Source organism: Anastrepha ludens, chromosome 3 (assembly GCF_028408465.1).
Source record: "Anastrepha ludens isolate Willacy chromosome 3, idAnaLude1.1, whole genome shotgun sequence".
NCBI classification, from domain to species: Eukaryota; Metazoa; Arthropoda; class Insecta; order Diptera; family Tephritidae; genus Anastrepha; species Anastrepha ludens.
Genome location: NC_071499.1, coordinates 31,004,902 through 31,020,256, shown reverse-complemented (window position 1 = coordinate 31,020,256; position 15,355 = coordinate 31,004,902). Strand labels below are relative to the sequence as shown.

The window sequence follows — 15,355 nt, the reverse complement described above, 5'->3', positions numbered from 1 at the left end:
CAGGCGCATAAAACGAGATAATTCACCTCTGCTTGGACGAATAAATTTTTTTTTATTATTTGGAATAATTTCACCGAAAATCGGCTTGCAACTGAAAGGTGTGACGCAAAAACAACGCCTAATTGAATTTTAAACCTGGACTAAGAAAATGATTTTCAGATTCTATTGCCCATTCAACAGTAGATTCAACTCATGTGCCCATACTACAAAGCCTTTCCCAGTACAGTTTAATTTCGTGGACCCATTCTGGTTTACTTGCCAGTATATTAACCCCTCGAACGACAATTTATTTTCAGTCAGCATTGCTGTGGCATACGATTTAATTTTTTTAGTTTTAAGGGAAGGGATTGATAGAGAAACTTACGGCTTTGTTGCTCAAATAATTGGTTATTGTTAAAAATAATATTTGTTTTACACATTTATATGAATGTTTATTGTTATATATTGTGTATACATATAATGTCAGTTTGTTCAAGAAAGTTTATGACGAGCTGGACTCGTTCAAGGGCTTAACAGTGCTGCTTAGTTTTAGGAAGGGATATATGGGCATGGCGTATGAGTAATTTTTTAATTGGTGGAAATGTTACGAGTCAATCTATACTTATGAAGTCGTAAGCGACCAGCTTTATTCATTTGTTCTTCATTACAAACTAAAACTGATTTCTAACATTAAAGGAATCCAAACTTAGAGTTCACACTTACATCAAACAATAACATAAGGATAATTAAGAATACTAATAATAGCGTAATAAAAGAGAGTGGTAGGTAAGATCAGTGTGCGACTATATCAAACTTTGAACCTCCACTGTTTCTCAGGGATGAAATACTGTCATGAGTAGAGTTGTCCTCCATGAGGTCGAAGTGCAAACCTCACACAGAATCTAATCTAATCTAATCTATCTTAACGGTTTTACCGGCAAATCTCTATCTAATAATTAGCCTGAGTGCACTGAATACAAAGGTTAAAAATATTTATTTACTGGGGCAGCTGGTTTGACATCTTGACATCTTTATTGAAAGTTCTATGCCTATTATTTTAATTTTATATCTACATGAATTTTGCTTCTTTTTTATATTCTCACTGCACCCAAAACGCAAGTTTAAAGTACAATATATACAAATTATTGTATTATTAAAAAGTGGAGTGCGTCAAGTGCGAAATGTGATAAACGAGTTCTAATGAAATTTTGCACTCTTAATGCGACTAACTCAAGCTAATTTGATTAAATTCAAACTTCCCGCGAATGCACTGCTACGCTAAATAAATATAGAGTGGTGAAGAAATATGTGATAAAAGAAAATTGTTTATTGAAGGCATAAAGCTGCAACTTAGTGCTTCTTAGAACTTCTGCGAGCAGTTTACCTTTTCAATGTTTGACTAAGACCTTTATATTGTGAATTTCCTAGATTTTTGTAAAACTTGCGTGAACTTCGTTAAATTATTTATAATATTATCTTGACTTGATATGATTACCAGAAAAAGTGTACAAACCTTTGGCGGAATTTTCCGCTCAAAAATCATACGAATTAGCCCCTGATTAGCCTGAATGCTGTTTATTTAACATTTTAGCATGCTGCCATGAAAATGTCAATAAACGAATTCATATACCTGTAAACATACCTACTTAATAAGATGTGTCGCAATCTCAGACAATGCATGGCATAATATGTTATGGCATTAAGTAAAAAAAGTAAGTAAATAAATATGAATTTTATACGCTTATGGTAGTCATTAAGTGAAGCTAAAACTTGTAAAAGTAATGTTTGTAGATAATATGCCGATTAATTTTGTCTAGATGTATGTATGTACGTGTACACTTAAATATATGCCAGCGCTTGTATCTTACAGCTGTTTGAAAATGTAGACGTTAATTTTATTGTTAGAATTTTTTTTCACAATTTTAATTACCGCAATTGCACTTAATGCATAATAATTTTCATTTGTCACAATTATTTGAATTTTTTTGTAGTTTTAATCATTTCTCTGACGATTGTCTCAGCGCGTCTTTTTCAAATGGGGAATTACCTTGTTGTACCCAATGTTCGTTTGCTTTTAGCAGCGACATAGAGATGTGACAATTAGACTGGCGCACACATCCTTGAAAGACATTCACGCCTAACCTATTGTGTCTTGATGTCCTGCCGCAAACTGAGGGCATTCCATTTATATTCTGCTGGTTTCATAAGTAACTGGTAAAAAACTGGTCACATAAAAACTCAATGACTTTAAGTTCAAGTTGTAGATTGATTCTAAACTTTACTTTGACTTTAGGTAAGGTTAGGTTAGGTTGTGCTTCGCTGAACCTGTAGATCATGCAGAAGCTCCAGCAAAGAAGGTGTTCGGTTGGCAAGTTAGAGGACAACGACGCAGGGGAAGACCATGTTTCTGATGGAAGGACAGGGGCGAGGGATCCCTATCATCGTTTGGTGTAACAAATTGGCGAAGGTGCGCGTAAAGCAGTGACGTCTGGCGAGACTTGCTGCAGTCGGCTTTAATCCGGTAAAGGGCTGTGATGCCTTGATCAGGTCATATAAGTAAGTAAGTAAGCTAATTTTTTTAGCTGCCACACTTTCTGAGGTTGAAAACGATGCAGATCCTAAACAGTTTATTCGTGTTTTGCTAACTGCAGGGCAGTGGCAGTGTAAGTGTTTCATAGTTTAACTTTAACTTCAATATTAATTAATAATGAGTCTCACTGCATGGATGGAAATGAATTTGGGAATTTTATATGTCCAGCGCTAACTGGGTCGCACGAAGTATACCTGTGCAGGTCCACCAAGTTAGTTAAAGGAACCTCCAAAGTCTCCTTTAATAAATAGTCTAGACTGACAGCGTCGTTAATCGGAATTACCGGCGCAGTTAATTCTGATTAAATTTTTAGTATGACAGGCGGTTGCTACGGGAATTAGTGAACACCTGAACAGTTCTTTTTTATTGGATACGAGTCATTTCGTAAACACCTAGGGTCGCTTTCCGTACTCGGCTACTTAAGTCGAATATTGATCTCTTTAATAGTATTAAGAGAACTCGATGCGGTACCAGCTGGTGATAGCAGAAGAAAGAAGAAAGCCGCCTCTGCATTGGAAAGATCAGGTGGAAATGGACTTGGTTTCACTTGGTGAGTCCAACTGGCGCCGGTTAGCACAAAATCACGTAAGCGGTTATCGCGCCAATTAAGAGGAATGGGTATTATAAGTTAGTTTATTGGCTGTTGGACGATGGCTAGCTTTGCTTGTAATACATTACAGTACTCTGGAGGCCCAGGAATAAGGCTACTGGAAAGTTCTTAACAAAACTCTCTTCCTTTAACAATTTTACTACTGACTTTCAACTTTATGAAAATAAAGTAACTGGATTTTGGCCCTAGTTAGTATACCTTATAATACTCCCCTTCCCGCTGAAAAGAGTGTGAGTTAAGAAGCGCACGCTCGTGGCCAACGTAGGTTGTTCGTGACACTACAATCGAATCATTTAAAGAATTCGCGTGAGTGCCCATTTACTACTGCTACTATTCCTAACCTGAAATATTCTAGCTTAACGCTGCGATTGTTTGAATTTTATAGCCTATAAATATGTACGTGGGGTAAAAAGTTTTAAATTTTACTCGAACTTAGACCTTTTTTAGTTGAATGGTATTATATATGTACATGTACATACACACAGGTAAGTGCATTAAGCAATAATGCCTGTATTATCCATTCAAGTGATTACGATTTTTTATCGCACTTTTAATTGCATTCCCTACAAAATCTGATTTGGTATTTATACCAAATGACTGCGCATTTAAATTAAAAATTTATATCAAATGCAGGAATCTATTGTAGTGTGTGAAAAATGAAAATAGGTAGTAAAAAAAAAACAACAAAAGAGAGTTATGACTATTTTATAGAGAAGTACAATAACTACTTGAAAAAATTGTACGATTAACTTTGCCACCAAACGCATGACAATGGCATTTTCCCACACAGCACCAGCAAATAAAAGTGACATTTAGCATTCACATGCAATCTTACTTAGTTGTAGTTGTAGCTGTTATTTTTTATGAGCATTTAGCAAACGCCCACATCACATTGCATAACTCACCTCCACACGTCCGAGTATAATGCCCGCGCCGATAGTGCCAACGCCAGCCAAAAAGAATGGTATTGACACTTGCAACAATATTGAGGACCATTTCTCCTGTTTGATACCCGGTCGATTTAGTGCCAGCTTCTCATCACTGCTACCAGGCACACCAGCAATACTGCTCGCGTCTAATGCACCGATGCTACTACCGCCACCGCCAGGGCCGCCGCCAGCACCACCACCACTTCCACGACCACCACCCGTGCCAGGATCTGGTTCTGAGGATGCTATGGACGTCGTGATGATTGAGCTTAGTGAACCAGTCGTCGATTGTGGTAGACCGGACAACTTGTCATTGTCGGTGTCTAAATATGAGAAAGAAAAAAGGTGCGGGAAGAGAGAATAGAAAGCGAAATTAATAATTAATTTATTAACAATTAATTTACAGAAATACCAAATGCAGGTATGAGTGCATTTGTAAGTAGGTAAGAAAATAAATTTATATATGATAAATATTTATATGCATACATATGTATGTTTTGTTTATAAATACTATTTATGGAATTCTGAATTGAAGCGCATACACATTGATAAAAATACGTTAAAAAAGGAGATATCGTGCATAAGCCGAACGTTGGTGCATGAGTAGCTCAATTAAACTAGATTGACTTATTGATGGCTCAATTAAAACTAACCCAACAGAGAATTCAACAAACATAGAAACAGTCACGTTCTAAAATTGTGCACTTAGGAAGTAAAAATGTATGTTTTTAAGTTACCACAAACTTCAGTATATATTACAACAATTTTACTTATGCACGTTTATCGATAAAATAAATAAAACATTTTGCAACTGGGCTGAGTCACGCGAAACTTTAATTAGTTACTCGTTTTCAGAAAAACTGAATCCAAACAAAAAAATAGTCACAAAAATAAATAAAGTAGTTACACTGAAAAAAATGTATGTTTGAACGTGTCTAAATGCCTATACATATGCGAGACGTAATAAATTAAAGAAAAAATGATTTAAAGGTAAAAAATTGTGAACAATTTTGCATTAAGTCATAATTTAGTAAATGCAAACATTTCTACTGATTTACACAATTTTGGTAAAATAAAATAAACCTTATGCATCTACTACTTATTTAAATTTTTGTAGATCTACAAGGTGGAGTCCAAAATAAGCAAGACTGAGCTAAAATAGAAACGACAGGAGCTTTGTTCTGATAACTTCGACTTTGGAAAATTATATTGATGGTTTGGCCCATTGGCACGAACTTGGACAATTTCCTTGGAATTGTAAAAACAAATGAGCATCGACTTGATTTTGGACTTCTCCAAACGCGATGTTTTGGGTGGTGGCTCGTCTGGAGCTTTCCATTCGGCACTTTGACGCTTAGTTTCAGGTTTATGTTGGAAACACCATTTTTTCATCACCGGTTACAATGTCGTAAAGTAAGTTATCGTCTTTTCTCGCCTCTTTAATGAGTTCTTTCGAATGTTGAATTCAAAGCAATTTTTGGTCCTCAGTTAACTTGTGCGGAATGAAACGTGCACAGACCTTTCGTAAGCCCAAATGATCAGTTAAAATGCGATAAGTCGATGTTTTGGAGATATTCAACTCCGATTCCATGAATTTCAACGATGATTTACGTTCATTTTTGATAAATTTACGAACAATTTCGATGGAGTTTTCGGTGATTACTGATTTTGTGCGGTCCGTATGTTCCTTGTCATTTATGTCCTCACAACCATCTCTGAAACGTGTAAACCAATCATGAGCGATGGCACGAGATAAACAATCATTGCCATAAACTTTTTTCATTAATTCAAATGCTTTAGTAAACGTTTTACCGATTTTAAAACAAAATTTGATATTAGCTCTTTGTTCGAAACTGATTTTTGTACCGATGATACAAACATACTGACACTTTAAACGCAATAACTTCGCTTCCACTGAACCGAATGTCACCAAGCTTTCACTGGAAGTCAGCTAGGCATGTAACTTCCAACGCATTAGCTCATTAAAAAGCTGGCGCCCTCAAAAACAATTTTATGACGCCAGCCTTATGTATTTTGGACTTTACCTTGTATAAGGTGGCGCAAAATTAATCAGAATTGAATAGATTTTGTTTTTGAATAACTTTTTTACTAAATAAAACAATATGATTATGATTTTGAGTAATGCTTGTTTGTTTGTGTAGTGCAGCTGTCTAGTTGCCAAATATCATATAACATGCGATGATTATTTTTGCGCCACCTTGTAGTTGTTTTAAAGGCGAACTGATACAATTACATGACTTTTCTCTTTGGAATTAACCCCATAATTTTCTTCCAGAATGTTGAAGATTGAAAATCACTGACCAAAACTAGCAATCATTCTAAATTTACAAATTGGAAACGATGCTTGAATTCTGAAGCTTAGAAATATAATATTTTTTTAATACTGTGTCCTAACTGAAACTTTGAAATTCTCAAGCTATGCTGAAAACGCAGATTTACTACCGTTGCGTAATAGCATCGCGCACATATCGATTTTCCCATGTGTGTGAAAAGCTCTGTTGTACGGTGTATTATAAACATTCCAACAAAAAAGATGATTATTTTTTCGCGGCAATTGCATGAATTTTGACCTACGTTTGAAAAATTACAGCCTTTACTGGAAAAATTCTGATGTGTGTAGACACGACGGTTAGGGCGTTTTTTAAATTTCTCAATCCTTTGTTTTTTTTATTATTTTCAGAACACTGTTTTTTAAATTAAATTGGTATACATCTTCAAGAATTGGAATTTTTTGTGCATGGAGTTGGTGTGTGTGTGTGAAATGTTTCACGGGAGTAGTGAATTGCCTCATTGCAGACACCATAAAAAGGGTACGCTATTCTACCTGGCACATTGACCATTAAGACAATAAATAAATTATCGAAAGATATAAATATTAGGAGAAGAGGTGGAAAAAGAAGCGTAGTAGGGTAAAATAGAGGAAAAAGTGAAGCATAGTAAGTATTACGAGAAAAGATAGTGATAAATAAGTAGTTAATAAGAATAGAAAATATTCATTGCATAAATATGTGGACAGAAAGAAAAAGTACTCATATATTGGGTAAATCATTTCATTTGTGTCCTGTTGTAGTTGTTGTTGTTGCTGATGTTAGCTTTTTCAACTCACCATTTCCATATATTGTATATAATCTAAATTTATCATCCTGTTGTTGAGTAGGATCTTTTTCTGATTGTTGTTGTTGTAGTAGTGTTTTTGATGGCGGTAAGGGTTGTGGCAATGGCACTGCCAGCGGTAATGGCAATGTATAGCGATAGTGTCCATGTGGTACGCCATTGTTACTAATATAGTAGGGTGTGTTGTCATTTGTGTTGTTGTTATTGTTGTTGTGGTTGTAAGATTTATTTTTGCTCAACGAGCGAATATTTAACTCATTTTTGGCATTATTTCTTAAAATTAGCTCATCATCATTACTTGAGGGATTAGTGTTGATTGTATTTGTGGAGGATATGAAATCGGAACTATCAATGATGTCTGTTGTTGCCGTTTGTGGGGTTGGCGGTGCTTGGAAGGCATTATTGATGGATCCACTATCCGATAATTTACGGTAATCATCGCTGTTGTTGGTCACCAAAGACAAATGCGGCTGCGATTGCTTCTTACTCGGCGACGGCATAATGTGTTTTTATTTGTTATTTTTATTATTATTTATTTAAAAAAATTAAAAATATATAAAATAGTATTTACTTGGTTTTTAATAATTAAAATGTGTGACAATTTGTAGGCAAGGCGTGAAATCTCCTAACATTTTCGTATGCTTATTTCCGCATTTTAATTATTTAAAAACAAAAATTAATTAATATAATCCAATTATAAAGTTTTGAAGTATCAGTAACTTAATTTAAAAGCACTTTACAACTACAAGTCAGTTGGAAAAAATGCTCTAGACGCTTGTGAACAAAAATAACTTGCTCTGCGTTGAATTATTTTAACTAGTTTCAAATAAATTAACTACTATACAGAAACCCTGTTTTTAAGTGGAAAATAATTTCAATTTGACTAAGAAATTCGGAATCTACCAAGTCTAATCTCTTAACTTATTTAAGCGTACAAAACGTAATGGGAGCGCCAATTACACGCGATTTATCTTATATATTTTTTTCGAAAAATTAAATTGTTTAATGGTATTTTTTTTCTTAAATTAAGAAATTTACATAATTTCACCAGTTAAACAATAATACTAAATTACAAATTAAAACAATAATATCACACAGATTTTTTTAACAAAATTTTTTTATCTATAACTTTAAATTAAAATAACAAAATTATTTTATAACTGTTTAATGTTTTTGTTTTTTTAATTTATATGGCGTAGGTATCCGTGCGTGCAGCGGTAGGCTCTGGCGACATTTGGTTTACATCTTCGTGGTGATTTTGTGTGGATGTCTCGTGCTGGAAGCGTTTCGTTGACAGACAGCTTCACGATTCGCAATCGGGAATTGTGTAGCAGAAGGCCTGATGCGCGCTGGTATCTGGTGAAATCTATTTTTGTAACTTAACTGTGGTTTCCCCTTTTTTCTGACTTTTCTGCTTACTGCTGTTACTGCGAGCTTTCTTGTATTTGTGGAGCTTGAGTTATTGTTGGTTTTTCGTGTGTTGTGAATTAGTAGAAAGGAGCGGAAAATTGTCGAGTGGTCGAGTGAAAAAAGTGTTGAGTGGAAAGTGTGTAGTTGGTAAGGTGTTTGAATTGATTTGAAACGCCTGTGTGTGTTTGCTAAGACTTTCTGATTTATTGGCTTCTATTCTGTTCGCGAGACAGAAGTGCGCCTTCGGCTTTAGTCACCGGACCGTTGATATGGCTAAAAGAAATAGATCAGAAGCAGAAAAAAGAAACGTTGGTTCACGGGCACATTTTTTATACTTTTATTTATTTTTTTTTGTTTTCTATGGCAAAACTCGTTTCTTGAGTTTTTCGGATATGTGTCAAAAATAAATAATTCATTTTGTATATTTTTGCATTGCGAAGTTCTTTGTTTTTAAATTTTTATTAAAAAAAGTTTAGTTTTCCATGTTGAGTTGAAATTAAAAGACCTTTGATTTTAAAACTTTTGCTTTTAAAAAAAATATTTTGCGATAAAAAAGTTTAGTTTTCTGTATTGAGCTGAAATCAAAAGACCGTTGGAAAGTGTTCCTGAGAGTATTTGTAGAAGAAAGTGTTATTAAAAAATTGCAAAAATTATTTGAAACTGAATAAAGTTCCGAATAATGCGTACATAAAACTAAAAACTGCCTGCAACTCTAAGTTAACAAAAAAAAAAAAACAAAGAAAAAAAAACCAAAAAAAAAAAAAAATAAATAAATAATAATAATAGTATTAATGGCATAAAAAATCACAACATTTTTATTTATTTATTCTATTATTTTACTTATCGCCTTTATCTCAATCCTAGCAATGATAAAATTTTGTTTTAAAGTTTACAAAAAAGCTAGAAAAACAAAAATGGTTTTATATTACTTTGTTATCGCGTTTAGCGCCCTTACCCTGCTCAAATATTGGTGTACTCGATTACATATACATTTTCTAAGAACCTACTTAACACTACGAGCCACCATGCAGTGACCAAATTATTAAGTATGCTAATGAAATTTCCTTTTTTAGCCACATATTTCTGGATTTTTGGCAAAGCCTCTTTAGATGACCTATTAGTCACTAATTTTTCGAAAAAAAAAGCAAAATGTAAACCTTAAAAATGCACAACTAAAGAGGTCCTCTTATATAAAGTTGAATAAAATGTTTAATTGCTCGCCCCATTCAGATAAGTTTATTTATTAAAGGATACATTTTTTAAGAAGTACAAGTTTTTTAAATATGTATGGTGTGCAGTTAGTGATCAAATAAATATTTTTTGTGATTATGTTAAACATTTGTAAGTATTAATGAACCCTGCACATTTTTATCGTCAAAATTTGAATGCCTAAGCAATGCTTATGGTGCTTACACTCACCAACGTAGACGTACGTCCGTATCAGCTGACACGATGAGACTAATAAGAGTCCCATGTAAATAAAATCTCCCCACCGTTCCGTTCCGTAAATTGTAGATCATTGTTCATCATGTCAGCTGATATGGGCGTACGTTTACGTTGGTGACCATTTTAGCAGAGCGTTGAACGTGTACAATATTATCGTTTACGTTCAGCGGCCTCCCTAGCCGTATCACTTTATACGAGACTACCATTCGGTAGGACACTCGCTCTCGATAAACCATGGCAAAACTCTGAGTGCATTCCTGCCATAAAAAAGTGGTTTTGCCCATGCCAAGGCAGTTTTTTTGGAAATTAGAAATTATCGTAAAGTCTTAAAAACACGTTCATCGTAAAGTGCCTTACAGCCGGTGATTTACAAACACAATCTTGTCATGCTTTAGGTGTTGTAAATGGCCGCACAAAAGGCTGTTTCGAGTTGGAAGGGAATTAATGTAGGGTACAATTTATTTAAAAAAGGGGATATTGATAAAAAACAAATGTTTTTTTTTTCTTTTTAAACTAATTTATACTTTGGAATATATATGACTTTATGTGCATTGGAAATTTTAACAAATATATAATATGAAGTCGTAGAGGCACTCTAATTATATTTATTTCATTTGTATAAGAAATATGAAATTAGTTATTCTTAATTGTTTAATTTTCTCATTATTTACTATTTGTATTTATGGCAATGGCCAAAATGGCATTCGGCAAGCACTTAGAAGCCAGAAATACTTCAGCAAAAGCTAGTATTAGTTGCATATGGAACGATTTTTTAGCGAAGCCATTCATTTCATTAAAATCAAAATGGAAGTTGTTCCAAGCGATATGCAGAGCGATACAAACCGAAGCAGGGCAAGTTTGGGGGTACGCCTTATTCGATGAAGTAAATAAACTTCAACGTTAATTTATTAAAAGAATCCTCAAACTACCCGAGTTCACTACGAATTATGCAATAGCATTACAACTAATTCATAAGATAGCCACATTTATTCTTTTGAACTACACATGAAGTATATCTGGAAAACCATTTATAAATAACTGCAATTCCAAAAAACTCCCACACAAACTAACACAACACATCTTAATTAAAAATGTGTTTTGGCTAAAGCATCTGAACGACATGGGAATGGTGTTCGGTCTGAAGTGTGAAAAAAATATCACCGCTACAAAATGGCAAGATCGCTGTGTGCAACTTCTTACCAAAATGAAAATAAAAGATATCAACATGGCAAGCCAAGAAGCACAGTCAAGCGCGTCGCGAAATTATAAACATTTAGACTACTCAAAAGGGGGATCATATATTAAAGAAGATATGCGACTAGCTGACATTACAACAATTTTCAGAGCAAGATGAAGTTTACTTAAGCTAAAAGAAAATTTGCACAATCTGCAATTTAAACGAGGAAGAAGATACACAGCACTTCTTAGGAAGATGTCCGGTACTAAAGGAGGAGAGAACCTAAACGCAGCGAACCTAAATGAAGCAGAAGTAATAGATATACTTAACATGTTCCCTGTCCCAATACAAAAATGCAAAATTGACCGACAAGTCCAAGTTTTTTGAATAATTTGTTTTTTTGTAGTCATAGGATAGCTTTAGTAATAATAATAATAAAAAAAACGGATGTAGGGTATTTCTACCTGAAACACATATGGTCCATGAGCGTAGAGGGACATTTTTGCTTCTGCACGTTCATGAAACACATGTGGTTCATAAACCCCCTGACGCACATATGGCTCAGGAACGTATCAGTGCTTATCAGGCGCACGTTTACTGAACCATATATGGCTCAGCGGACAGAGAACGTGTTAATGGCCACAATTGGAAAAGACCAACTTGCTTTATATACTCAGCCTTACGCTATAGAGAATTTCTTATTCAAGAGTTTAATTTTTGAGTTATTTTATAAATTATTGAAATGTAAGTTGCAATATTTATAAATACATAAAGAATTACTACTGCAATTTGTATTTATGATTCTTGCAGCTTTCGTGTGCTGGTAGAAATGCTCTCTAATGATATAAAATATGTGCATTATTGAAAATCGCTTCATACTTTCATCACTGCGTAAAAATACAATACATTTTTTAGCAGCTATTTAACTTGTTTTAGTAAACCATTTTATATTGCATGAGTTCAAGTGATAAATTTTGTGAAATGTTTTGACAAAATACTGCATTGATTATATACATATAATATTTGCTCGCAACTGCAGCTTTCAACTTTCTGGAAATTCTGAGAACTGAGTAATAAATTGATGCAAATAAGTTGTTATTTGTGAAAGAAAGTATTAAATAAAAGAAATATGCAAACTGAACTGATGCTACAATATATTGCAGCATTATTTCGTAAACAAACTGTAAACTGTAAAATACATACATTGAATTAGTTAAAATATGAAAAGCTTTAATTTAAAGCCGCCTCATTATTGAAATTATTCGTATTGGATCTGGGTTATGAACCTTAAAGCCAGCGAATAAGCCGTTGGCTTAGTAGGCGGCGATCAAATCAGAGGGCTGAACCGGTCACATATTCAAACAAATGTATTGTATTTATAGCCGTGACGTCATACAAACATACATATAAAAAAGTGAACACACTAACACAATACAGTCGCAACTAATCAAATATGAATAAATAAAATTTCGCAGATTCGCACGCTTTGAGTCTGTGCATGGGTCGAAAACGAAGATGCTAATAGGTATGTGACCGGTCTAGCCAAATGAACTGGTTTCAAAGTTGCAATCACCATAACTTATGGTTCATAAGTCAAACTACATACACACATACCAATGTTTGAAGCTAGTCGCTGCGTACGTTGGAAGAATCTTGAAATTTTCGCTAATTTCTTAAGTTACCAAGCGCGTTAGCTTAATGATGATGATAAAGCTAAGCAAAAAAAAGTAATGAATACGACGTAAAACAAAATATAAAATTATGTTAACTAAAAACAGAAAAGCAAGAACAAGAAATGCAGTTAGTCTTTTCTTATTTCAAGTCATAAAAATCAAACCCAAAATTCCAGGCACGTGTAAGTTTTTTGGTATACTAGTGATTTAAAAGTTCCAGAAGACATCACCTGAGGTCAATACATAACTTCAGAAATGTCTTTATTTAGTTTATAAATCAAATTACCAAATACCCGGCACGCTGTTCTGCCGTTAAGGGGTCCCGTTGGTCTAAAGCTCGAAAATTAAGGGTATTTTCAGTAATTTTTTTTACAATAAAAAATTAAAAACGATATATAAATTTTTTAGGCTTTTTATTTAACTTTTTTTACATACAAAAATGAAAAAGAAAATTTTAATTTTAATAATTTGAAAAAAACAGCGTTGAAGACCCCCCAGAAAAATTGCACCTTAATTGCAATTTTACTCGAAATTTTAATAAATATAATAAATAAATTTATTTATTTACTTTTTGATTTCTTATGCACAATATTTTCAATTTCTTAAATGCTTTGTTTTAAAACATTTCTGCCTGACAATTATTTTGTTTTTTTTTTCATTCGAACTGTTTGTTTGGAGTTTCGCTGTGAAAGACCTGTTTCAAAATACCAAGAAAATAATGTGCATCAAATATACACACACAGATGCAAATTGCTACCTGCCCGCATTGTTTTTATTAAATGTTGTTAATTTAATCACCAGAACAGCTTGGCTATCTTTATAACGAAGTAATCAATTGGTCGAGACAGCTTTAAATTTAAAAAGAAAAAAACGAATATAGCAACAGGCAGAGAGCTTTAATGAAATCAGTTGCACTAAAACCTGTTTGCATTTCATTTCTGACCTTCATTTTATATTTCTGGCCTAACAATGGAAAAATTAACAGTGGTGGTGGAAAATGGTTTCATTGCTTTTCAAAATCTTCTCCATGATGATCAATACCCCTTTGCAGTCGTTTGAAACAATTTTCGAAACACTTCGTCCGGGTACGATTGAGACAACTCTGAAATATGCATTTTGAATGCAACGCTTAAGGTGCCCGGTATAAATTTCTAAAAATCGATTTTTTGTTGATTCGATATTTTGAAAGTATAGTATCTTAAGAATATACCGTGAAATTTTCACGCGGAAATTCCCAATATTATAGCATGTACAGTCCATTAACTAGGTAGAGAGCGGTCCGCACGCTCCTGTACTTCAAATTCTAAACTCATCATCTCGAAACGACTTTTTGCGGCCTGGTGTTGTCAAAAAAAAAAAGCTAATCAAACAAATCGTCTGAAATTTTAATATGTTGTTCACAATATCAATGGCTATCACCCGTACTAGAATCATATTATTATTTCAATTACTTCGTATTTGTTTGATTAAAAAACTGAAAAGCTCGATTTTTTGGGTATAAAATTCAAAACCGCGCCATTTTGTCAATTTTTTTTATTCTAGTAGCGTGACCTAGCTACAGTTATATTGATTAATATTTTTTTTTGTTTTTGTGCTTCAGATAAATAGAAGAGCCAAAATGGACAATACCACAATTTGGGAGGACCATTTTTTAAATTATTAGAATTAAAAAAAAAATTGTTTTTGTATATGAAAGAAGTTAAATAAAAGGCCTAAAAATTTAAATCTCGTTTTTAATTTTTTTTATTGTAAAAAAAGGTTCCTGAAAATAACCTAGATTTTCGAGCTCTAGACCACCAGAACCCCTTAAGCGCTTCTTTTGGCGTCGAAAATCGTAGTTTGTTCTTGCAAAAAAAAAAAAAAGAAGTCAGTCGTGCCAAATTAGAACTGTACGGTGAATAGCCCATCAATTCGCTACTTTGAACTGTTAAAAATCTTTTTAAAAGATGTTGGTGAAAGATGATTCATTCCTTTTTGTTCTTTTTGATAATTTCTATAAATATTTGTGTCAAACAACTGGTTGTAACCATGAAAAATTAGACAATTTTGTTGGATTTGGCTCATTTTTATTGGCTCAGATTTTATTGATGTTTGTCATTCTAATGCCCAAGTAGGTATACCTCAATCTAACTGCATGTGGTATGGCGATCTTGGCGATCAACCATTTTGTGCACAGTGGCGACATTTTCAGGCACAACAACTCATTTTGGACGACATTTACGGTATTCGTCGGTGAGCGATCAGCAATCGCCGGGTTTTTAAGGTGCTAACGAATGGTGTCTGTTCGCTTTATAATGATTTTAGTTCATCGGTACATTCTTGCCACTTTAATCCACATCGAAAATTGTGTAATCAATCGCACGAAAATGTTCACCGTTTAATTTAACTTTTTTTAAATCGAAATGA

The 15,355-nt window shown here is 33.7% G+C and overlaps 1 protein-coding gene across 2 annotated transcripts in view; it reads right to left on the bottom strand.

The window, feature by feature from the left end:
- LOC128857302 (solute carrier family 41 member 1) overlaps positions 1 to 15,355 on the bottom strand; it is a 109,952-nt gene that overhangs the window by 16,767 nt on the left and 77,830 nt on the right. The window contains exons 2-3 of one of the 2 annotated variants that reach the window (XM_054093000.1): positions 7,236 to 8,926; positions 4,085 to 4,431 (exon numbers count right to left, since the gene is read on the bottom strand). In XM_054093000.1, the coding sequence (XP_053948975.1) occupies positions 4,085 to 4,431; positions 7,236 to 7,743 (855 nt within the window). In that variant the 5' untranslated portion in view covers positions 7,744 to 8,926. The remainder of the gene's footprint in view (positions 1 to 4,084; positions 4,432 to 7,235; positions 8,927 to 15,355) is intronic. The other variant, XM_054093001.1, reaches the window with a different exon arrangement.